Below are 23,628 nucleotides of genomic sequence, written 5' to 3'. Positions count from 1 at the left end.
TAATATGCGACCTTGCCTCCTCCACTTGCTTCTCGTCATGATGACATCACTGACAACAGCATTATATTTCAATATCTTGCAAAAGCGCAATTGTAAAGTCTTTTTCTCATTTGCAATTGGGATGGTGAATGAAAAACAGTCCCTCAAAAGTTGTTGTGGCGAGGCTGACAGCTGGGAAACTTTATCGTTTTTTCCACGGAGGAGGGGCCAGGAGGCGGGACGAGGAGACAAGCACAAGTGGAGAAGGCAAGGTCACATATTGGGATGCACCCTTGCTGTCTTCAAGGAGGTTTGTTTACATTGCAGACGTCGGCTCTGTTGAACGTGATGACGCACATACCCACAATGCTCTACGACGCGCGAAGCTTCAGAAATCAAGTTAGATAAGTTAGGCTAACAAATTTGTTTGATAGTAGGTTATAGAGGTCGTATTCAAGTCCGAAAATGAGCAAGAAAGATGCAGCTGGTTAGTAATATCAAATATGCATCGGTAAATCACAACAGATGTTGGTACTTCAATATGACCTGAATCGCTGATGGACTGATGGTTGCTGTTTGAGTGACTGGTTGTGGACCAAAAGATTCCCAGATTGACGCTCCCAACTCAGGACGCTCCCATTTCATCTCGCTCCCACTAGCCAGACTATCGGTACCACCGCCATATGACGGAGCCAGTTATCTTGTTGATGTTAGTTTTTTGTTTCTAACCCTAACCCTAACCCTAACCCTAACCTTAACCCTAACCCTAACCCTAAACCTAACCCTAAATTGCTTGTATGTGGCAGTATATGATAATACGTGAAATATAATCGGGTGGGACCGCACGTCCGGGAGTGATAGAAACACCTGGGACCGCACGTCCGGGAGCGATCTCAGTTGGGAGTCTCCATCCGCTTACCGACCAAAACTAGCAGTAGCTCAATAGCTTCTTGGTTTAAATCAAGTTTCACTGTAACTCTGTTGTTTATATTCGCACTGAACTGTTGTCTTTATATTGTATTATTATTATTTAAACACCCAAATGTATGTCTTTGCAACGTAGCTGGTGCCATCATACTCAGTTACCTGAACGAGCAGAATCGACCCTACAGTGCCCAGGATGTGTTTATGAACTTGCAAAAGCAGCACGGATTTGGCAAAACGGTGAGTGATGACACTGCAGTTGGAAAACGGTCACGACAACTGTGTTTGAAATCAATAACACGTCAAATACACGGTTTTCCTTTTCTATAGGCTGTTGTCAAAGTAGTCGAACAGCTTGCCCAGGAGGGCAAGATCCGCGAGAAGGTTTATGGCAAACAGAAAATCTACTTTGCTGACCAAGTGAGCTTTTTTTGTTATATGTGTTCTTGTCCTTTGAATTTCAGTCTACGAAAGGCTCTACCAGACAGGGAGAGGAAAGTCCTCTGTATTTTGATTGTCCTGTTAAAACATCGGCCTACTGGACGTATGGAAGGGTGTGGGGGTGGGGTTTGATCTGTGTACAAAGTTGCAATGTGGTTCTAATCTAATTAGGGAAAATTTGATGTCCAAGGTTAGGATAAAAGGAGGGCACTGAGATTGATGTGATTACCGGTAGTTTAAATGATCCTAGCACCCAATCTTTATGGGGCATTCTTTTTTCAGAGTCATTGGATATTCTGATTGTCCATTTTAGTCATGGAAAAGGCAGGGACATTTATATGACTTGGAGTGGGGCAAACCTGAATGTTGATGATTTTCTGTATTTTACATATACCCTTGTGCTTCCAGGGCCAGTTTACAGATGTGAGTGACACTGATCTGAAAGACATGGACACACGCATCTCAGAGCTGAGCAAGGACGTGCAGGAGGTCTCACAGAGCTGCAGACAGTTGGAGTCTGGTGTGTGTTCACCATTTCATGTTAGTTTTCAGAGGTGCCAATCCCTGCTGCGTTTGGCCTCTATAACAGATGACTTTTCTGAGGAGCTGAGTTACCCCTCTGATTTGTCATCAAATCAGCTGATTCAGACCTTAGTGTTGGATCCAATTTGGAAAAGAGTGATGTCAACATGATATCCAATAAGTATTAATGTTTTCATTGCTAATGTTGTGAAATTAAGTTTATAAATCTTAAGTTTCCTTTTTATCACACTGCGTCTACGTACTTACCTTCTTGAAGACTCATTATGACAAACTGACAAGTTATGCACACAACTTGTTCACTCTCCTGTAGTTGTGGAGAGGAGGCCACTTGGACTGGTGTTTATGATGTTAACCTGTTCGCAGAGCTGAAGGAACTGAACAGCTCCTTGACCACGGAGGAGATGACCTCCCAGATCCAGGAGCTGGAGGCAGAGTGTGCCTCGTGCCAGGAGCGCTTGGAGAAGATCAAGTCCGCAACCAACCACATCTCACCACAGGAGCGGGCAGAGGTAAGACACCTTTTTAAGAACAAGGGGGTTTCCCCACCCATATGGAAAGATAGGTGTACAGTACTGATGACAAGCTGGGAGGTTAAACCATAACTTTACACTTGTTAAGTGCTTATTGTCACCAGTGTGTATGTGAAAAGATCTACTGAAGATGTTACTGAAGGTCATTTGATTTGCAGGTCTATAAATCCAGGAATCTGTATGTGAAAGAATGGCGCAAGAGGAAGAGAATGGTAAGTTTTGTTTTCCGATCACATGAATTTTGTGTATTGCTGATTTGAATATGTGATGTATAGTGATTCAGACATAATCGACACATGCGATTGCAGTGTGTTGAAATGCTCTGTGCCAATGACTTTTTATTTTTAATTTTATAGACCATGGACATGATGGATGCCATCTTGGAGGGCTATCCAAAGAGCAAGAAGCATTTTCTGGTAAGACTGGCCTTTGAAGAGTTTTCTGAAGAAGATTATTTTTTTCACTATGGCGGTTAGAAGTATGCAGACTGAACCCTCACTTAAAGTCTCTATCTGTCTGTTAGGAGGAGGTTGGAGTGGAGACGGATGAAGACTACAATGTCACTGTGCCTACCATTTAACAAAACTGTCTGATTCTTCCTTCAATCACTATGGGCATGCGCTACTTGTTGACTGCAGTGGGCTGTTTGCAAGTGAGGTAAACTGAAGTAAGCCACCACACAGGCAGTTTGTCTGGTGGCCAACTCAAGATTGTGACGAGTTCAGGTCACATTATGGCTGAGGGTCGTTTGCCAAGTTCAGGTGATGTGGATCTTCTGGACAAGAATGAAGACTAGTACAGAGAGGAGAACCACATGTTTATTTCTAATTACAAATAACATTTGTACAAAATATCAGAATTTGTCATTGTCTCATTGTCGGCACATTATTTTAAAGAATGTTTATTTCCAGCACATAAGGTTGTGAAACTCATCCAAAATGTATTAGTGTTTATTTATTTCCCTTTAAGTGCTTGCTCCATTTATTTTCTATTTGAAAAAATAAAAGAACACTTTCATATCCAAAAATCCTGATTTTACGTCACCCGCTGAGGTCTGCTGTCTTACATTGTGCAGCTCATACTTGTACATAAGTAAAATTATAATGGCATACAATGGCATGACTTTTCGTTCATTATTGAGTGTCTTTGTGCCTGAACTTGAAGAGTAAAAAGTAAAAGATACACTTAGAACACAGCAAGGACAAACCATAAACCGCCAGATAAGATCACAAGACATCACCTCATTTCAAAACTTCTTATACGGATAGCAACGTTTAACTCAACTTGTTGCTGCAACATCATAGGATACACTATGACAAAATAGGGGAAAATAAAACACTCAAAATAGGCAAGGTTGCTTGATTACATCAGGCATGATTGCAGATATTTCTGTCCCTGCAACAATAACGACTATGCAAATCTTATAAACACAGCAGACAAACAAACAAAAATAGAGGCAGCAGCGTCGAACAAACACTGTAGAGCAGTGGACAATGAGCTGCATAGCAACCCCAAAACCAACCACAAAGTGGCGCCAAAGTGAAACAAATACCACAGTTCTCTCCTGAAGACCAGGCAAAGGCGAAAACAACACATGAGCCACACCCAGCCATAAACAACTCAGAGGATGATCTTAAGAACTCGTAAAACGTGATAACTCTTATTTAAGACACTTGTTTTGCCAGAAGGCCCAGGCAGAGAACAGCACCTGAGCCAGTGGAGAGAGTGGGGCGATAATGCAGCACCAGCCATCCACCATCACCACCACAGCTACATAAATACAGCCACAACAGGTGTGCGTCTTTGGATGTGTGTGTGTGTGTGTGTGTTTGGTGTGTGTGTGTGTGTGAACGTGTTGTGTGCGTATGGGGGTGCATGTAAGAAGGGAGTGTGTGTGTCTTGTCTTCCCCGCTGAGTGCCGAGGTGCTATCCAGTGGGAAGCGGGGCCTCGGAGGGCACCTGGCTGCGGCCATCAGTACAGCTGGGCATTCAGCCGCCTCAGGATCTCCACCACAAACTCCCTCAAGGTCTGATGGCAGACATGGAGACACAGACAGACAAGAGAGCATGATCAAACATACACATGGATCATTCACTTACAGTTGCATGAATAATTTTCTGACATGTTTGGGGTGTAGCTAGAAAATCATTAAATTGTGGGGCTAATTAAAGGAAATGGGCCTGTCTAGCCCAAAACATATACAAACTCTAATTCAGAGACTTCAGAATGGTTAAGCTGTATTGGAAAATGGACGGATACAGCCCTGCCCAAATCTACACCTACAGTTCACAGCTCCACATTTTTTTTGTTTAATCGGAATCTATATGCAACTGCAGAATCTAAAACTAACTGTGGAACAATACCAGCTTAGCCAAACTTTTGTCTCTTATCAAATTGCACATTGAGCAGCGTGAATTGTGCTGTACAAATACAGTTATAATTATATTATTAGTAGTGTCCTCTGACCCACTACTCCTTTTATGAAAGTCCACCAGAGAAGATGCAATGGATACCAACGAGCGGAGTTTGGGGGATAAAACATTAGTAGTTGGTCTTTAGATCGGAGGGGTGCAGGTTCAAATCCCACCCTTCCACATTACCTCAATCTATGGCTGAAGTGCCTATGAGCAAGACACCTAAACCCACATTCCTCCAGGGACTGTCACCAATACCTTGTAATTACTTAAAATAACCGAGCTGCTTCAATCATACAATATTTTGATAGCTCTGCATGATCTCCAGGGAGATAACGTCAAGGGAGAAAACGTATCCAGGTCTACGAATCCCAGTCCACATCTAGTAAGCGAATCGCTTCAGTCCTTTTCACAAGAGACTTACGGTAGATATTACTGCTTTGTGATTTATTTATGATTTGTATATTTTATTTATGACACACCCATATAGTTACACATGATAGAAAACACATTTTGTATTCATGAATGTACTGATATGTCACACATTTTTATTGATTATTTATGTTATTTACTGTATATATGTGTGAGGAATATACATTTTTTTTTTGTTTCATGCACGCACCCTTAATACAAAACCGTTGGCTACTCATCTAACTCAGCTGCATCACTCGCACCATTTGACTCAAGAATATTTAAACAGATTTTCAGTGTGTCTGCCAGTCTATTATGCTGTGTTTGTGGATCACGCTGTATCTCTGTGAGTGTACTGCGGTGCGTTTGATTTGCATAGCAGTGTGTTTTGTTATTCATTACACTACGCCCTATACAGTATATGTAAGAACAGAGTATAACCAGCTCCACATCAATGTGCATGCATGTGTAAGAGTATTGCCAGGCCCATGTACACTGTGTGTGAGGGAGCATTTCTTCACATGGGATTGTGGGCAAGTGTGTGTGTGTTAGCAGCTACCTGTGATTTGCAGTACTTCGGAGAGCTCCTCATGTGTATGCGTATAACACAGTGAGTCTGTATGCGTATCACATCTATGTGAGCAATGAGCATGTATAGAACTATACACACTGAACACGGGAATTCCATGAGCTGCCATTTGGAGAGCTCTTCGGCGCACCTGAAGGTACTGGCAGAGAGCTCCTATGTAGGGATGGGATATCGGTATCGGTGTATCGGTATCGGGTTCAGATATCAACATATTTTCAGAGATCGGATCGGATCGGAATTTTCCCAAAGTATCGGAATTTTCAAAGGACTGATATTGAGCCAGGTGTAATGTTAATTTGAAGTCATAACACTTGCATATTAGTTTTCAGGATGGGATTGTTACGTTTTTACTTGATACTTTCACTTATGAATTGGTTTCCTGTTCTTCTGACTTCCTTTTCTGACCAAATAGTCATCTTTGGCCTACCTCAAGTTGAAATTCAGGTTTTGGTATTGGATCGGAGTAGTATCGGTATCGGCAGATATCCAAATTTAGATATCGGGATCGGATCGGAAAGGAAAAAATGTGTATCGGTGCATCCCTAACTATGTAGGTGTTTTACACTGTACTACTCTGTGTGTGTATGCATGCATGTGTAAACTAGGGATGGGACTCGATTTTCAAATATTCAATATATGTTACAATGTTTAGAATAGTCCTACTGAATGTCTGCCTCGAAATCCAGACTCATACAAATACAGATCCCACATAAACATTCTGTATGGGCCTCGGCCTCCCTTGCTGTGCCTGTGTTTAGTGACTATGAAGATTAATGGAAGTTCCATTACATATCTATATTTGCTTAGCAAATATGAATGGGTATGTCATTTTCAACATCAGAAAGGCGTGTCAGATAGCTCCACACACAGTTTACAGCCAGGGGAAATAATATTTGAATATACGAATAGAGCCATCGATTTTCAAATAGTAAGTTACTTTGTCAAAAAACATATCCCTGTTGTAAACCACTATACTTTTTGGACTTCATTCTGCCTCCATGTTTTCCATTGTATTAGCTTCTCTGTCTTTGTAAGTGTGTTACCAGGCACACCAGAGAATGCAAGTGTGTGTGTGTGTGTGTGTGTGTGCTACCTGTGGTTTGCAGTGCTCCTCGCTCCACCTAAAGATGCAGGCAGAGAGCTTAAGTGTATGCATACTACACTATATCTGTGAGTATATTATGCATCTTTTGTGCATCCATGTGTGTGTATTACACATGGGAATTGCGTATTACGCGTGTGTGTGTGTGTGTGTGTCAGCATCTACCTGTGGTTTGCAGTGCTCCTCGATCCACCTGAAGACGCAGGCGGAGAGCTCCTCGAAGCTGCTGAAGGAGACCGAGTTGCTGAAGCTCTGGAAGAGGGAGTCCATGATGCTCTGGAACACGCTGAACTTCAGCTGGTCAGACACCTGCTCCGTGCCCTGCTGAGGGTTGTTCTGGTGCACCTTCACAATGTGCTCGTAGTTCCTACGGCAACGCCAAGAGAAGGACCAGGAAGAGTGTGAGCATCAGCACTATTTATTTACGCGACTATCCGAAGCTGTTTATACATAGCAGTCCCAAGAAAAAGTTTGTACACCCTTTGAAATTTCTTACATTTCTGTCAAAATTTATCATAAAACATGGTCTGATCTTCCCGGAAATCTCAAGAAGGAACAATCAGAGTCTGCTTTAACTAATTCCACACAAACATTTACATGTTATCATATTTTTATTGGCCATAAGGCTATAACATTCACAGGACAGCAAGGCATAAGTAAGTACACCCTTGCATTAACCCCTTAATGCGCACCGTACCTCCAGAGGCACCCTGTAATAGTCATTGAAATGTAACTACCATAGGACTACAATACCATGACACAACACAGTCCCTTTAGTAATGCACCACGACTTGGTCATTACAATACTAACAAATGTATAAAGCCGTGCCTTAAGGGGTTAAATAGGTTTTAACCCTCAGTTAGTTGCAATATCCTCAACCAGACTTGTCCTGTAGTTGCAGATCAGATTAACAAAAATATCTGGATGTATCTTGTCTCCCTCTTCTTTAGAGAACTGCCTCTCGTCAGCAAGGTTTCTGGGATGTCTGGAGTGCATAGCTTTATTGACTTCATGCCATATAATCTCAATTATTTTTAGTCAGGGCTTTGACTGGACTATTCCAGAATGTGTATTTCATTGTTATGAAGGCATTCTAATTTAGATTTGCTTCTAAAGTATGGGTTGTTGTCACATTTCAGCACCTATCCTCTTATGTGCTTCAACTGTGTGACAGACTTCCTCACGTTTTTTCTGTAAAATATCACAATAAACTTGAGTTCATTGCTCCACTGATAATAGCAAACTTTCAAAGGCCTGAGGCAGCAAGGTAGCCGCATATAATGATGCTCCCGCCACCATACTCAGAAGTGGAGATGTAACCAAGAATAACTAAAAATGGGGTTCATTCTGCCAATCTAAAATTAATGGGGTTTCTGTCCAAAAAAATATTGCTGCACCTTTGAGGTTTGCGAAAAAGCATTTATATGCTTCATAAAATTACTGCAAAATATTCTGTAGACCAACGTTGGAACCAAAGTTGAATTTTTCAGGGGAACACATAGTATCATGTTTGGAGGAGAACTGGAGAACCACACCTTCACCAAAACATCATCTCCACCTTTGAGTATGGTGGCGGGAGAATCATTATATGCGGCTACCTTGGTGCCTCAGGCCCTTGTCAGTTTGCTATTATTAGTGGAACAATGAACTCAGAAGTTCATTGAGATATTTTACAGAAAAAATGTGAGGTAGTCTGTCACACAGTTGAGGCACACAAGAGGATGGGTGCTGAAATGGGACAACAACCCATATTTTAGAGGCAATTGACTTTTGAATTGCTTCATAACAATGAAATACACATTCTGGAATAGCCCAGTCAAAGCTCTGACAAAAAACATTTGAGATGATATGGCATGAAGTCAAGAAAGCTATTCACTCCAGATATCCCAGAAACCTTGCTGCAGAAGGGCAGTTTTCTAAAGAAGAGGGAGTCAAGATACATCCAGATTGTTTTGTTAATCTGATCTGCAACTACAGGAAACATCTGGTTGAGGTTATTGCGACAAACTTAGGGTTAAAACCTATTGAATGCAAGGGTGTACTTACTTATGCCTTTCTGTCCTGTGAATGTTTACATCTTATGGCCAATGAAAATAAGTAAACTTGTAAATGCTTGGGTTGAATTAGTTAAAGCAGACTCTGGTTGTTCCTTCTTGTGATTTCCGGGAAGATCAGATCATGCTTTATGACCAATTTTGACAGAAATGTAAGAAATTTCAAAGGGTGTACAAACTTTTTCTTGGGACTGTATATGGATATTTCTGAAAATGCATTGTTTTGGACCCTTGTTTACATGTAAACAATTATATTATTGTAATGTCTACATTCTATTTTATATTTATCTTATCTTCTGTTTACATGTTCAATGTTAAATGTTGAATGTTAAATGTCCATTTGTACTGTATTTATTATTGACCACTTATTGTTACCTGTCCTTCACTGTTACCTGTCCTGTCTTGCACTTTATGTCAGTTTTGTATATGTCTATGTCCTGGCATGGTATAGAGAGAAAATGTAATTTCATTTTCCTTGTATGACTTGTGCATATGAAGAAAGTGACAATAAAAGCTGACTTGACTTGACTGACTTGAAACAGTTGGGTCATTTCACGTGAAATCAGACACTTTGGGACCCGACCGACACGGATTACAATCATACTTGCTGTGCCTGTTTAGTAGCAAGGTAGCACCCCAGAACTGCATTTTTGTGAATCTGACACTATTAACCCTATCGCGCCGGATGCATCATCTATGATGCATCAAATTCAAAGCCCTCTCCACGCTGACACAAAAAAAAATCCATCTCAAAAACATCCTGCGTGTCATTTCCAAACGTCCTGCAGTACGCGGAAACCGCCACAAGAGAGCAGCGGTCAACAACAAGTTGATCACAGCTCGGCGAAAAATGCAAAAATGGAGTAGAAGCGGTTTCCCTGACCGACGCTGAGATATCGACAAATTGCAAAAGGTTTGTGTACAAATTTCCGAAATATAACTCTACATCCTTTAATTTGAACACTTGCTTTGTGCAATTAATCAAGGAAGAGTTTATATTTTTACACCGTGTTGCAGAGAGATCGTGCTAAAACTGATGAGACATATAAGCACCATCCGGCGGTGGCAGGAAGTCAGCCATCAATGCATTTGCTCCATAGGGAAACTTACAAAGCATACCACGACGATCGTTTAACAAAACACACAAGTTGTTTTACTTCAAGACAAAGATATTGCCTTAAGAAACACGTTTTACTTGCGATTTTGAAAATGTAATGCAAAATGTTGAAATTATGATCTCGTAAAAAATGCATTGAAGTGAATGGAGAAATGGTCCAATTGTAGTAATGGACCCATATATTCAAATTACACATCAAAAATGAATAATGATCTATATTACACTTATAAATAGGTTGTTAAGCATTCGATCAGCTATGTTTTTACATAGATTTTAAAAAATTACCCAACCAGGCTGTGGGAAATGTAAAATATGGTCCTGCTAAAACAAGGATAGGCTTAAAAAAATGGCAGGATCTCACTAAATATTTAAAGATAATCCTCAAATTAAATTGTCTGACAACTTTTTTAAATAAAAAAAAAGATGCAAATGCATTAAAAGTCATTTTTCAATGGTCATGAAATTGGAATTTTCATTCCCTTTAAAGCCTGATGCATCATATATGATGCATCAAATATCTCAGTGACCTTAACAAAATTTTGATTTTTTTTTTTACATTTCTTATAAGGGACCAATATTGAAGCAAATTCCAAAAAAATATAATTTTCTCTCATTGCTTTCATGGTTCAGGTTTCACAGGGTTAAGGGAGAAACAGAAAAACTGTCATGACAATGTATCGCAGTACTTGTTTTCTCAATATACTGCATGATTTCATTATAATAGAAAAATAATAAATACAAAAAACTTTTTTTCAGTAGGGAGTAGGTAATATTTCTGTTGTACCAGACACAGTAACTACCAAGTAAGCTGTATTTTTACACTTTTACTGATGTAAATATCGCAATGAATCTCAATAATACATATAATGCAATGCATCATGGCGTGTGTATCGCACATCGAATCATGAACACCTTGCCAAAACCAATGCCTAGCGTACTGTGCCACAACACCCCTCACATTTCTTTTCACCACCATAGTGCTCTGCGTTCTAACCCAGCCCCATTACCCTTGCTGCGTTCTAATCCACCCCCGACCCCCCCCAAACTCCCTCTCCCCTCCTCCACTCACGTTTTCATAATCTTCAGAGCCGTCACTTCCTTCCTCAGTGTGGACACTTCATCCTCCTGCTTCTTCTTTTCTTTGTGCAGGAACTGAATGTAGTCTATGGCTACCAAGAAAACAAACAGGACACAATGAATACGTCATCGATGACACTACAGGTGACAACGAGGACAAGTGCCTCAGATAGCTACTTCCCTACCAGTGGTCCTGAAATTACACTGATACATGGAAAAGAAGGAGCACAATAAACAAGATGGAGAAATACATGTTCATTAATGATTAATTACTGTACATGAATAGTTTTCATCCTACATTTAGATAGCATTAAGCTGCAGACTACAGTAAACTGCAGAAGGATATTTACATTTTTACTTTAATCTAGTCCATTTGCAGTTTGACATTACCTCAAATGCACAAATTTAAAGGTTATTTCTGAATGTTAAAATCTGCCTTTTTTCCTGACGTGTGTGTGTGTGCATGTGCGTATGTTGGCCTAACTCACTCTTCTGCAGCACGGTGACTTTGCTGATCTTCTGTGTTGCCATGGCAAACTCAGACTGCTGCTGGCATGTGGGCACGATGGACTGCAGGTCGTCATACCCTTTCTGTCACACACACATGCGCGCACACGCACAAGCACACACACACGTTAAGTTACCCCTTCCTTTCTTTCTCTCTCTCACTCTCGAACACACACACACACACACACACACACACACACACACACACACACACACACACACACACACACACACACACACACACACACGTTAAGTCAAGTCATCCCTTTCTGTCACACACAGAACCCACATGAAAAGGCAGTTGTGGCTGATGGGTCAAGTTAAGTTTTCACATAAAGTAGCGTGTTCCTCTTTCTGTAATTTTCAGACTCTTATCTCAATTGAGACCTCAGTTAAATTGGAATGTGTTCTTTCAATTAAGTGGTTATGTTATGAGCCTACAGTTCTATCAATCACACATATATACTGAATAAATTAATGTTCAGATTTATGGTTAACATGCTCAAATTGCACATGCTTGTACAGTATACTGCCTGATGGCTTACCATATGTCAACATCTATCTACAAACCCCAACTCCGATGAAGTTGGGACGTTTGGTAAACAGTGAATAAAATCAAAATGCTATCATTTTCAAAACATTCAATCTATTCATTAGATGGAGAATAGTGAAAAGACAACATATTAAGTGTTAAAACCGAGAAAAAATATTGTTTTGGGGGACATATGTACTCATTTCTAATTTGATAAATCCAACACGTCTCAAAAGAGTTGGGACGGGGACAATAAATGTCGAGGAAGACTAAAAACAAAACAAAAGACAACACTTAACAGTTAAATACATTAACCGATTGATGAATTTATATAAAAAAACAGTGTTAATTCCTATCTTGGACATGATTTCACCAGCTTAAATGGTGGGTGTATTCCTTGTCATGTTTTGCAATGTTTTCCTTTCTGTAGTGCTTACAGTGTGACAGTTCTTGACCAAAAGCCCACCATTTTATCACCTGCTGGTCCTTATGATGGAGCCAAACTGTTAAAACATAGTAGAGAATGCAATTTGACCTTACTATGTGGCAGTAATCGAAGATCTCCCTTCAAAATATAATGCATGAGTGGCTTTTCATGCTGTTTAAAACCCATTTATACCATTCAGCACTGTATTTAACTCTACAGATGAGTGAGAACATCTTAACCAATGCACTACTGCACCCGCGTGCCATCATGGAGGCTGACTTTTGAAGCTAGCACTAACACAAGTTGGATGGTCCATTTTCACTGTAGCACAGGATGTGCAATGCTCTATTATTGTCATAAAGAATGGACTTATACAACTTCTGCTGACTTCTGTAAGCAAAGGACAGTTTCCCATGTCTTCTGGGTCTATTTCAAGTGAGCTCAGGTGCTTAGGAGAATGTTACACCCCTGTATCATTTTCGTGCATTAAGCATTCTTAATATGGTCAATTTTCAATAGCTCTAATTCCTGGAGTGCTAGAGTGAGACTACAGCCAATATATATTTCATGATGTCATGAACCTATACAATGATTTTAGTAACAAAAATATGTCTTATATACACTCAATCGTGGTAAATCAAAGGGAATTCAAAAATGTATGTAATAACTATGGTAATTATTCCCTTTGCATCTTTAATTCTGAGTGACTCAGCCTCTCTGTGATGATCTTATACCTGGACACCTATATTGTCCGTCAGTACAATTCATTTTGAAATGTTCTTCTTTGTTGTTTCATCTTATTTGGATGTTTACTAAATTTCACTGATCCCCGTCCCAACTTTTTTGAGACGTGTTGGATTTATCAAATCAGAAATGAGTACATATGTCCCCCCCCAAAATATTTTTTCTCAGTTTTAACACTTAATATGTTGTCTTTTCACTATTCTCCATCTAATGAATAGATTGAATGTTTTGAAAATGATAGCATTTTGATTTTATTCACCGTTTACCAAACGTCCCAACTTCACCGGAGTTGGGGTTTGTACATTGCAGAAAGATCACAGGCTATCTTTCCCATGACACCTGACCTGACCTACAGCTTTGGAGAATAACAAGGGCCTATGTAACCTGCTCATGCCCAATATCTCTTGTTCTGACCCATTTTTTGCACTCTTTTGTTCGCCCTCAGGCTTTGTCAGCTGTCAGCCAATTTACGTACTCCACCATTCCCACCCCTTGACCCAATTCTCCTGGCCGACCAGAGCAGTGTTTCTCTCTGTCACTCACACACAGTTGTTGTGTAGTGGCAAAATAAGAGGTGAGTACACTTGCAGAATTCAGATGCACAAGCCTCTAAAAGCCACTACAAAAATTATAAATATTGATATTTCCCTAAGTAATCAAAAAAGTCATCAAATCAAAAGCTTCTTAAATTGTATAATTCAGTACAAGACATGAGGCCCAAACAAAACAAGCAGGGGTGTGTAAATAATAATCGAAATGTATTGATATATTGCGATGTAATCTGACAATTCAATCGAATCACATCGTATCATGGGACATTCTTAAGTATCGGAAATAATCGAATCGCTGGCCCCTGCCCAATGCCCCAACTCCATAACATAATAGAAGTAGAAAAGTAATTGAAAAAAGTAAAATAGAATCGAATTGTGGGGCATTCTTAAAGGGGTATGCCACTATTTTGGGGCTTAATACAGTTAAAATCTTTGGCTGGGGTTTATAAAGGTGGTAAAGTGTCTTATTTTTCATGTTAAGCGTTGTCTTGCTTTAAGACAAGTTAACACATTGACTACCAGCGGTGTTTTCAGAATCATGTCGTAGACTCCCAACGTTCTATACCATTTTTAGGTGTTTTTTGTACAGTCATAGCATATTATGTGATAGGGCCACCGAAACATGCTATGGCTCATTTGAAAGGTGAGCCTTTCACCTCTTAGTGCGTGAAAACCGCATGTTTCTACGTGCTTTTATTGCCGAGCTATCGTGAGTTAAACCAAGGCCGGTATCTGCCCAAATCACTATGGAATGGAGATATCGAGGCTTTTGTCAATCATGCGCCGTTTCAGAATCTGGCGCTTCTTGTTATGAAATGAATCTTGCGCTTTTTCACGGAGACCACTAGACACATCTCTCCTGCTTTGCCACCTCCCCCTCCAAATGTATCAACCAACCAAGCGCATTTTCGCCGGAAGTACGTTTCAGTTCCTTGTGTACAGTCTGTTCCTGCACAACTAATCTTTGCACACACCACACGAAACGGGTCGTAGTCACACCACCACACGCAGTAGGCAAAACATATTCAAAAACACGTCACTAAAGGCATCTAGTCCAACGTCAACAACAAAATCCGTTAATCGGATGCATTAATGTCTCCGATCCTGTGGGGAAACAGCAGTGCTGTGCGATGCATGCGTGCTACTGTTTACATAGCAATGCTAGCTTCACCGACAGTAGCAGCCAGCTTCTCCTGTTCACTACGGCGTCAATTTCATCATGGGGGTAATAAAAGAACAAAATGAAGAATCTAACTTATCTGGTTGCCGATCAAATCCAAGGTAAGGGTAATAATCCAATCACAGTTCACAATGTGTAGGGCAGTAGGATCTGGCCAAGGTTTGCATTATTCCCCAGGTGTGTTCAGTCGAAGTGAAAGTGCTGTCTGTACTAATTATTTTGTGAAGCATATTATAAAGCACCATAGAGTGGAGGCTGACTGTAGCCTACTGTAGCACTAAGGAAACAACATACAAGCACGATCCTTGTGTTTATAAAGATGACAGCATCGCAGACACTTGTGTAGGCTACACAGAGAGGGGAAAGGGCGCAACAGTGACGTAACCGACGCAGACCAACAGTTCCATACAGTAGGCTACAGTTATGAAAAATATTTTTGGGTTGGCGCCGATCCTGGAGTTGTGATTAAAATGTCCAGATGATGACACAAACTTTTGACTGTCATCTATGTCTGTTCTACTTATCACAGAGCTCCCAAAATCACACACAATAAGCATTTAAGTGTCTAGTTATGAAATATGCAATAAAAACTCAAAAACGGGTTTTCCAGTTTTGGGAGCCAACGCATGGGAAGTAAAAACGGGTTTTCCAGTGGTTTGGGAGTCAATGTGTTAAAAGAGGGAATATGTCGCTAAGCTAGTGAAAGTCAATGGATCCGTGTAGCATTGTAGCATGCTACACGGATCCATTGACTTTCACTTGCTTAGCTACATGCTCCCTCTTTTAACTTGTCTTAAAGCAAGACAACTGCTTACATGAAAAATAAGACACTTAACCACCTTTATAAACCCTGGCCAACGATTTTAACTATATTAAGCCCCAAAATAGTGGCATACCCCTTAAAGTATCGAAAATAATCTACAAAGCGGATTCCAAAAAAGTTGGGACACTTGGTATTTTGTGAATAAAATAAAAATGCTGCCATTTGCAAAACATTCAATATGTTAATAAGGTAGAGCATTGCGTACAGACAACATATCAGTTGTTAAAGTCAGCAGAATTGTTGTTTTGAGGTAATTATGTGATCATTTGAAATTTCACCCTTGCAACAAATCCCAAAAAAGTTGGGACGGGGCCAATAAAATGCTTTTTATGTTTGATAAGACTACAAATAACACAAGGGAAGATATTTAACAGTTAGATACTTTAACTGATGCCATGATTTTATTTAAAAAAAAAGATATTTGGATGTGCGAGACTCGATTTCAGCAGCTCAACTGATGTGTACTTCTACTTGTTCCCCTTATTGTTATGCTTAATATGTGGCATATCCTGACTGCAAGAGAACAATTTTGTCACCTGTTTACTCTTATGATGGAACCACATCATTAGAACATAGTAGAGATTGAAATCTGGGGCAATATCCAAATGCGGTACTACAAAATATAATGCCTTGGTAGCTATGTATGCTGTTTAAAGTCTGTATATATCATTAAACATTCATTTTAATGCTCTACATGAGTAAGAAGACCATAACCAAGGCGCCTCAGCACCCCTTTACCGTCATATATGCTGTCTTTCAGACTGACTACTAAAACAAGCTGAAGTATTCATTTTCTTCATAACCTGGAGGGTGCATGACTCCATGATTTTAAAAAAGGATGAAATATTTTCCATTCTGTAATCAGAGGACAGTTTCACATGTCTCCTAGGTCCATCTAGAATGAGCTTTGCCACTTGCAACCCTGTTTAATGTCTGCATCATGTGCTCTAATCAAGTGTTGTGTTTATGGTCATTTTTTCAACAGCTGTCATTGTTGGAGTGTCAGAGTTTGCTTATTGACGATGAGTATGTCATGATATCATAACCCGTGCAATGATTTCACAGAACTCCATATTACGGAAATAGGCCTTATATGCCTGCAATTTTGATAATTCAATCTTTCTGTGTAATAGATCAGTAATTAGTGCCTCAAAATCTTCGCTACTGAGTGCCACAGCCTTTCTGTGATGGTATTTTATTTGTGCATTCATGTTGGCAGTCAATATAGTTCCTTTTAAAATATTCTTCCTTGTGTTATTTTTAGAATTATCTAACTATACCAACATGTTTTGGCCACGTCCCAACTTTTTTGAGATTTGTTTCATGGGTCGAATTTTAAATGAACACATATTTCCCCCAAAACAATACTTTTGCCTCCATTTAACAGTTGCTATGCCGACCTTGTGACATTGTGCATCTTACACATGGAATGAATGTTTTGAAAATGGCAGCATTTTGCTTTTATTCACAAAATACCAAGTGTCCCAACTTTTTTGGAATCCGCTTGTAATCGAATAATAAGATATCGATATTGAATCGTATAGTCATGGAGGCTGTGATATACACCCCTAAAAACAAGATGAACTTTTTTAATTTTAACTTTTTTTTTTTTTAAATAAATACAACCTGTGTTTTTTTGTTACCTCATTACAAATGCACTTACAGGTTTTTGCATTGGAACCCCTAATTTGATGAGCATAATGAGGTGCCACACCGTACGCCAGCAGAAGGTCGCTCACCCTTATAGCGTCTCTCCTCTTCTGTTCAGCCTGCGTGTGGGCTTGCCTCCGCCGCACCTTGTAAGAGTCCTTGTAGGTCGTTTCGTGTCTGTTGTCACTGTCTTCATCGTCTGGTAGGCAAGATGACCAAACCCCATCAATCAGCAACCAGGGAACGAGAGAGAGAGAGAGAGAGAGAGAGAGAGAGAGAGAGAGATGTTTAGTAGTTAATAAAGTAAATAAAAGTATTTACAAAAGGTAATCAACACCTACAAAAACAGTGTTCACTTTGACAATAACGAAATAACATCAGTAAACATGAAGATAAACTAGTTTCTCAACCTTTTTTTAGGCAAGGCACCCTTTCAATTCATGAAGAATGTCAAGGCACTTGGCAACAAACCGTAACATGCCATCGTATGGCCACGGCACCCCGGTTGAGAAACACTGAACTAGGCTAACATCATGCCCTTGTACCTGCTGTCTAGCCATCTTTATCTGCGGTTAGACAGTGAAGTCTCACCTGTGTTAGGTACGGATGAGGCACTAGTTGAACCAATGCTGTTGGCTCTGGACACACCAGACACTTTGGCTGCGCAGTCTGCTAGGAAGCCTGTCAAAGAAAAACAGTAAACAAAGTTTGAGACTTCTCACAAAAGTTTCCAATGCCTACCTACCTACCTACACAGCATATCTACAGGTGCTGTGCAAATCAACAGGAGAAGACAGAGTGGAGTGTTTACATCCTTTAGTCCAGAAGAACCACTAACTGCTCGTTACAATGTGTAATATCGTTGTCACTATAGTGCTATAACCTACTAGTATATTATAATTGTAATTATAGCTACTCACTGTGTTCCAAGCCACCGTCACTGAAGGCACCGTCCGTCTGCTTGGACATGGTGAATGGAGGTGTGGATGGAAGAAAAGAAAAACAGGTCAAAACAAGGTCTAGTGTTCATAATGCTAGACTGAATAACAAAGGGACATATCACGCTACTGTTTCTCTCTTTATCTGCCCCCTCTTTCACACACACACACACACACACACACACACACACACACACACACACACACACACACACACACACACACACACACACACACCAATTTGTCTGAGGAGAATTAAATGACCCATAACCACAAGTCGTTCACACAGACAATGCATACAGTACTGCTAGGCGTTCGTAAGAACTCTGGTGACAGACCATAAGGATAACCTAACCTGTACTACTCATACAGGACCCAAGTTAACCATACACGAACGTGTTCAGATGCATGCATGTCAATATATAAAAAGCGTCAATATCATGGTTAGCAAACGTCTACAACAGGAAGCACCTTAAAACACAGACATCTGGAGGGCTAAATGAGGTATCAATAATCTACAGTATAAGAAAGTTGCTGACAGACACTCAAATGTCTGTCTTGTGCTTCCTAATCAACAAGGCGGCGTGAAGAAGTGTTTAATGCCGTCAAGGTATTGACATTTCACTGTCAAGCCACATTTTGTGTCAACAACGTATTTTTGTAAACGTAATTTGGAATGCGAGAACTCCTATCAGTAATATTTTATTTGGTTAGAAATTAGCTAGCATAAGTTATCACTGATCAGCTAATGTTAGCTAGCAGTCTAATTTAAGCTAATTGTATGAACAACAACAAACCACGTCGGTGCGTCACTGACACCTTGTCAAACATCTCATGACTCAATACAACTTCTCTTTCTTGCACATTTCTGTGGCGACAAGGTTGTGATAAATTAATTGAACTTTCACTTACTTTGCCCCAGTGGTCCTCGGGCGAAGCGTTTGGTTCCGTCATGTTGTTTCACAAAAGGCATCACGGGATGTGTGGTGTTGTTTGCCGCTGGGAAAGAAACGATGACCCCTGCTGGCGAGGGCTTATTTTGTATCCTTGGCATAACAAAAAAATGTCATGAATAACAACACTCTTTCCCAAAACTTTTTTCCCCCAATAATTCTCTGGCTAGGCTATCACCTCGAGATCTGAAATGGGAGTTCAACGCCAATGCCATCCTCAAAAAGACTCAGCAAAAGATAGGCTACACTGTCTATGAAAACTCTGGAAACATGGATTACGACAAGAACTATTTGGACATGCTGCAATATATCTACAATGCTGCTTGCAGGACCAATACTGAAAATAATGAAAGAATCACTGGTGCAGATCAGAACTGCCCATTGAGAGTAGCCTATATGGAACAGCCCAAGACCCACACCATGGAAGGACAAGAGATAGGCAGAAAATATCATCAAAGACCTTTAAATACAGTTTCACTGAATCATATTTAGCTTGTGTCTGTGACTCCCTCTCCCTCCTGAATCACTGTTTTGGAATAACGCACCAAGCAAAACTTCCTAAGAAAGACAAAGGCACGGATGCCAGCTCTACCAATGGTCTTGACAGAAACATAGGACTTCACACATGCTTTCTTGCTGTGTTTCCATCCTCCGCATAGCAAAATTGAGATGTCCCACTCTTGCCTAAGACTCTAGGGCAAGACAGAGTACCTGTGGAGTGGCACGCCTGAATTCAAATTTGGCCACTTAAGAAAAAAGATACTAACGAATAGACATTCATAATTTTTATTAACAATCAAGTTCTTTTTGGATGCATGGATGGATGGATGGATGGATGGATGAAAGAATGGATTGGATGGATGTAAAAGTGTATTCTCTCAGCTGTGATCAAATAGTGATGTACTCTGTTTACAACATGCCTGGCTGCACCACATGTGCACTTTTAGCACTCATTCTCCCACAGCGCTTTGTACTCAGATCTAAAACCTCTGAACATCTCTGTTTCAGACCTGGGCCAGTGTGTGCTATTCTCAGCCATTTTTTTGTTCAAGACAAGACTGCAGCCTCTATAGCAAGTCTCTCTCTCTCTCTCTCTCTCTCTCTCGCTCGCTCGCTCTCCTCCCCTTCTTCCGCTAGGCCTGTTTCGACAGGAAGCCACTACTTCTGCTTTCTGGTCATGTTGCAAAGTTAAAAAAACTCTTCTTCTCCCCCTCCCTTTGCACACTCTCACCACTGTGTACTCGACCCAGAGAGGAGCGCCGGAGACGCCCATCCTTTAGGTAGCTGGGGCGTTGTTTACCCCTTGGGGACGGTTGATGATGAGGGACTAGTGGAGGAAGAGGACCAGGGGCTTAGAGCACCAGGAGGACCAGTTCTGACCGAGTCAAGTGAAGATGGTGCCTGACCACGTTGTCTGCCAAGAGGGTAAAAGGCACAGGCAAAAAGCACTGCTACTTCAACACGGACGTTGTGCCCAACTGTCTTGATGGTCATCAGATAAGGATTGAGAAGACGGACAACTCAGGAGTAAAGATTTCTGGACTTGGATTTTTGGATATCCTCAAGTGTGGACGGTGGATTTTCCAGTGTCATTGCACTTTGACTTTTCTTGTTTTTTTTGTGGAGTGAAAAGGTCATAGGTGTGGATTTACATCACCCAAAGACTTTCCCTCCATTTTGAAATGGAGAACTTTCCCCAGTAGGGGGGTATTTAGAAATTCTGCCATTTGAGGTCAAACCTTCTTAAACTGTCCCCGGACTGAAGATACCGAAAGGACCTTTCTGACTTAACGGTCTCTAAACTGCTCTCTAAACTCGCTCTGCAGGACAAAAGTCTAACCTATAGACCAACTGAATCCCACCTTATACCTAAGAACCGGTGTTGTCATCCTTGTGCCACTCTCAATTCAATTCACCTGAACATCAGGGTCTTTTCCGCAGCTGGTTGTCGGACACAGATTCCTACCTGGAGTTCCTGAGGCAGGTGGTCATGGGGAACGCAGCGGGGGGCCTGGAGCAGATGGAGGGCCGGGAGGGCCGGAGCTCCACCAGCGGGGGGATCACTCCGACACCCACCCTGAGGAAGAAAACTGCTGCTCCCCCAAAGCTACCCATGCCCGCTGAGGAGGAGCTGGAGGAGCGGTTCAACGTGGTGCTGGTGAGTTCGTGTGCCCATGACATGACCTTTACTCTTGATGTAGTCGTGAAGTGCACATGTACACTTTGTATGCCGTACTGATGATGATAACAGGCATGCTGTGGAAGTGCCAAGCTTTGATAGGCTACACAAAAAGAGAAGTGCAGACACCAGTTATGCACTTGTTACAAATAGACACCTGCACTTAGACTCAGATTTCCTCAGATGTATGGCCATACTCATTGTGCAAGGATTTAACATAAATGTACCTGTGTATACTGACAATTACATCATATTCTACACTATATTTGGTGATAAAGGGGCACACAACTATGGAGATGCACTTACTGGTCAAACTCAAGTGAAGGAGCCACTTGATACCTTCATCCACATTAATCTGAAATAGTAAAAACTGAATGTACAGTACAGGTCACAGAAGATCTCAAACAACCCAGTCACCATGACCATAATAATGAGAGATCTCATATAATTAATATAATGCTTCACATATGTTAGTACCTCATCGCTCTAGGTCTGTCTCCATGTCACAGCTATCTGTTATCACAAGCTGATTTTATGCACTTTTAAGTATTAAATAGCCAAAATCCCCATAAATGGTTGTAGCTATGTGTTTTTTGTTTGTTTGCCCCCATGGTTGTGATGATGGTCCCTTCAGATGTCATATGGATGTCATGTGATATATTTGGTGTTACCTCATCAAATGTTGCATCCCATTTAGGTGTCCTGCCCTCTTGCACACATACCATATCACCTCACATAACCCCATACTTGGAGGGGTTAGTGGTTAAGTAGACGTAGAGAAAGACTGTTTCTCAGTTCCAGTTACATGTGAAGAGTTCAGATGCAAAACCCCCTAAGTGCCTTTTCAGAAAATAATCTTAATTCATTTTTATTTAATACAAAGCTATCAAAATTGCATATTTTTTAATTTTCTTTATGTAATATAACTATTTATATGTATTATCAAGTACATGAATGTAAACCAAACCAACAACGGGGTTCTCTAAAAATATAGAAGTGCAGGTCTTCAGAAATGGAGTTAGGGGGTTTTGCATCTGAACTCTTCATGTAAACCCTGGATGTATTGTAAGGGACCTAGGCTGTGCTGGGGAGTACTGGAGTTGGGGGCAGGGGCGTAGACATTAAATTGTGGGCCATATGTACAATCAGCTCTAATGGACCCCCAGCCATATATCTATACCAGTGTTTCTCAAACTTTTTCAGACCAAGGACCACTCAGTCCCCCCCAAAATGTTCAAGGTCCACCGGTCAACTGAATTGATTGTTGGGTGCTAATTTGACACTGCTAATTTTGATGCCGATCATACTTTTTTCTTATTATGGTGAAAACGAAACTTCAGCTATGTTTAGCTTTGTAATAATGATACAAATATAGCTTACTGCTAGCTTGTCTTGGAAAAATAGAAATCCCCTCAAGGACCACCTGAGCTCTGTCGCGGACCACTAGTGGTCCCCGGACCACACTTTGAGAATCACTGATCTATACAAATCAGATAATATGTGGGCCCCATACAATGGTATACATGGGGACCTGGTGACTCAATCACACTTTACCCCCCTGTACAACACCATTGGTTGTGGGATGTGGGCCACTTCACCTTAATGTTCATTGTGTGTGTTGTATGTTTGCTTGTGTGTAGAGGTGTCAACCCTGGGTTCAGAAATGCCAAACCCTTTATCCACCAGGGTGTCAGAGGTGGATAAAGTAAAAGTAGAAATACTTTTAATACAAACTGAGTAACTGGTGTATACACTACGTAAGAGCATGTATTAGTGTTGGCATTACATCGGCCAGAATAATTGTGCATCTACTTTATACACCACTACTCAAATCTGAACCAACCATTTCTTAATCAGATGATTATGAGGAGCACTTGGCATATAAAATAAGTAGGTAATCTGGAAGTGAACTTTTAGAGGAAAAGCACTGCAATGTTTTTAACTTCTAAACTAGGGATTTA

The 23,628-nt window shown here is 40.7% G+C and overlaps 3 protein-coding genes across 4 annotated transcripts in view; 2 read left to right on the top strand and 1 right to left on the bottom strand.

The window, feature by feature from the left end:
- The first annotated feature begins 314 nt into the window (after positions 1-314).
- Positions 315-3,531, top strand: psmc3ip (PSMC3 interacting protein). The gene is made up of 8 exons (XM_063191870.1): positions 315-466; positions 1,043-1,143; positions 1,234-1,323; positions 1,753-1,864; positions 2,251-2,396; positions 2,576-2,629; positions 2,774-2,833; positions 2,941-3,531. Exons 1-8 carry the CDS (start codon positions 445-447, stop codon positions 2,995-2,997), a joined length of 642 nt encoding a protein of 213 aa, XP_063047940.1. The 5' UTR covers positions 315-444; the 3' UTR covers positions 2,998-3,531.
- On the bottom strand, positions 3,218-19,530 carry mlx (MAX dimerization protein MLX). Of its 2 annotated transcripts, none has more exons than XM_063191851.1 (8): positions 19,448-19,530; positions 18,518-18,557; positions 18,189-18,278; positions 17,687-17,796; positions 11,672-11,774; positions 11,176-11,275; positions 7,100-7,301; positions 3,218-4,446 (listed from the first exon to the last, which is right to left on the bottom strand). In XM_063191851.1, the coding sequence occupies exons 1-8, from the start codon at positions 19,487-19,489 to the stop codon at positions 4,390-4,392; spliced, it is 744 nt and encodes a 247-aa protein (XP_063047921.1). In that variant the 5' UTR covers positions 19,490-19,530; the 3' UTR covers positions 3,218-4,389. The 2 variants fall into 2 exon arrangements, with proteins under 2 accessions (XP_063047921.1, XP_063047929.1); XM_063191859.1 differs by having other exon boundaries at positions 18,518-18,554; positions 19,448-19,521.
- A 1,161-nt stretch (positions 19,531-20,691) lies between these two features.
- The window catches only part of fmnl1a (formin-like 1a), a 48,633-nt gene continuing 45,696 nt past the window's right edge, over positions 20,692-23,628 (top strand). Inside the window, exon 1 of the mRNA XM_063191838.1 lies at positions 20,692-21,646. Coding sequence (XP_063047908.1) covers positions 21,479-21,646 — 168 coding nt within the window. The 5' untranslated portion in view covers positions 20,692-21,478. The remainder of the gene's footprint in view (positions 21,647-23,628) is intronic.

The sequence above is a fragment of the Engraulis encrasicolus genome, chromosome 2 (assembly GCF_034702125.1).
Source record: "Engraulis encrasicolus isolate BLACKSEA-1 chromosome 2, IST_EnEncr_1.0, whole genome shotgun sequence".
Lineage (NCBI taxonomy): Eukaryota > Metazoa > Chordata > Actinopteri > Clupeiformes > Engraulidae > Engraulis > Engraulis encrasicolus.
This window is presented reverse-complemented; position numbering and strand designations above follow the sequence as displayed.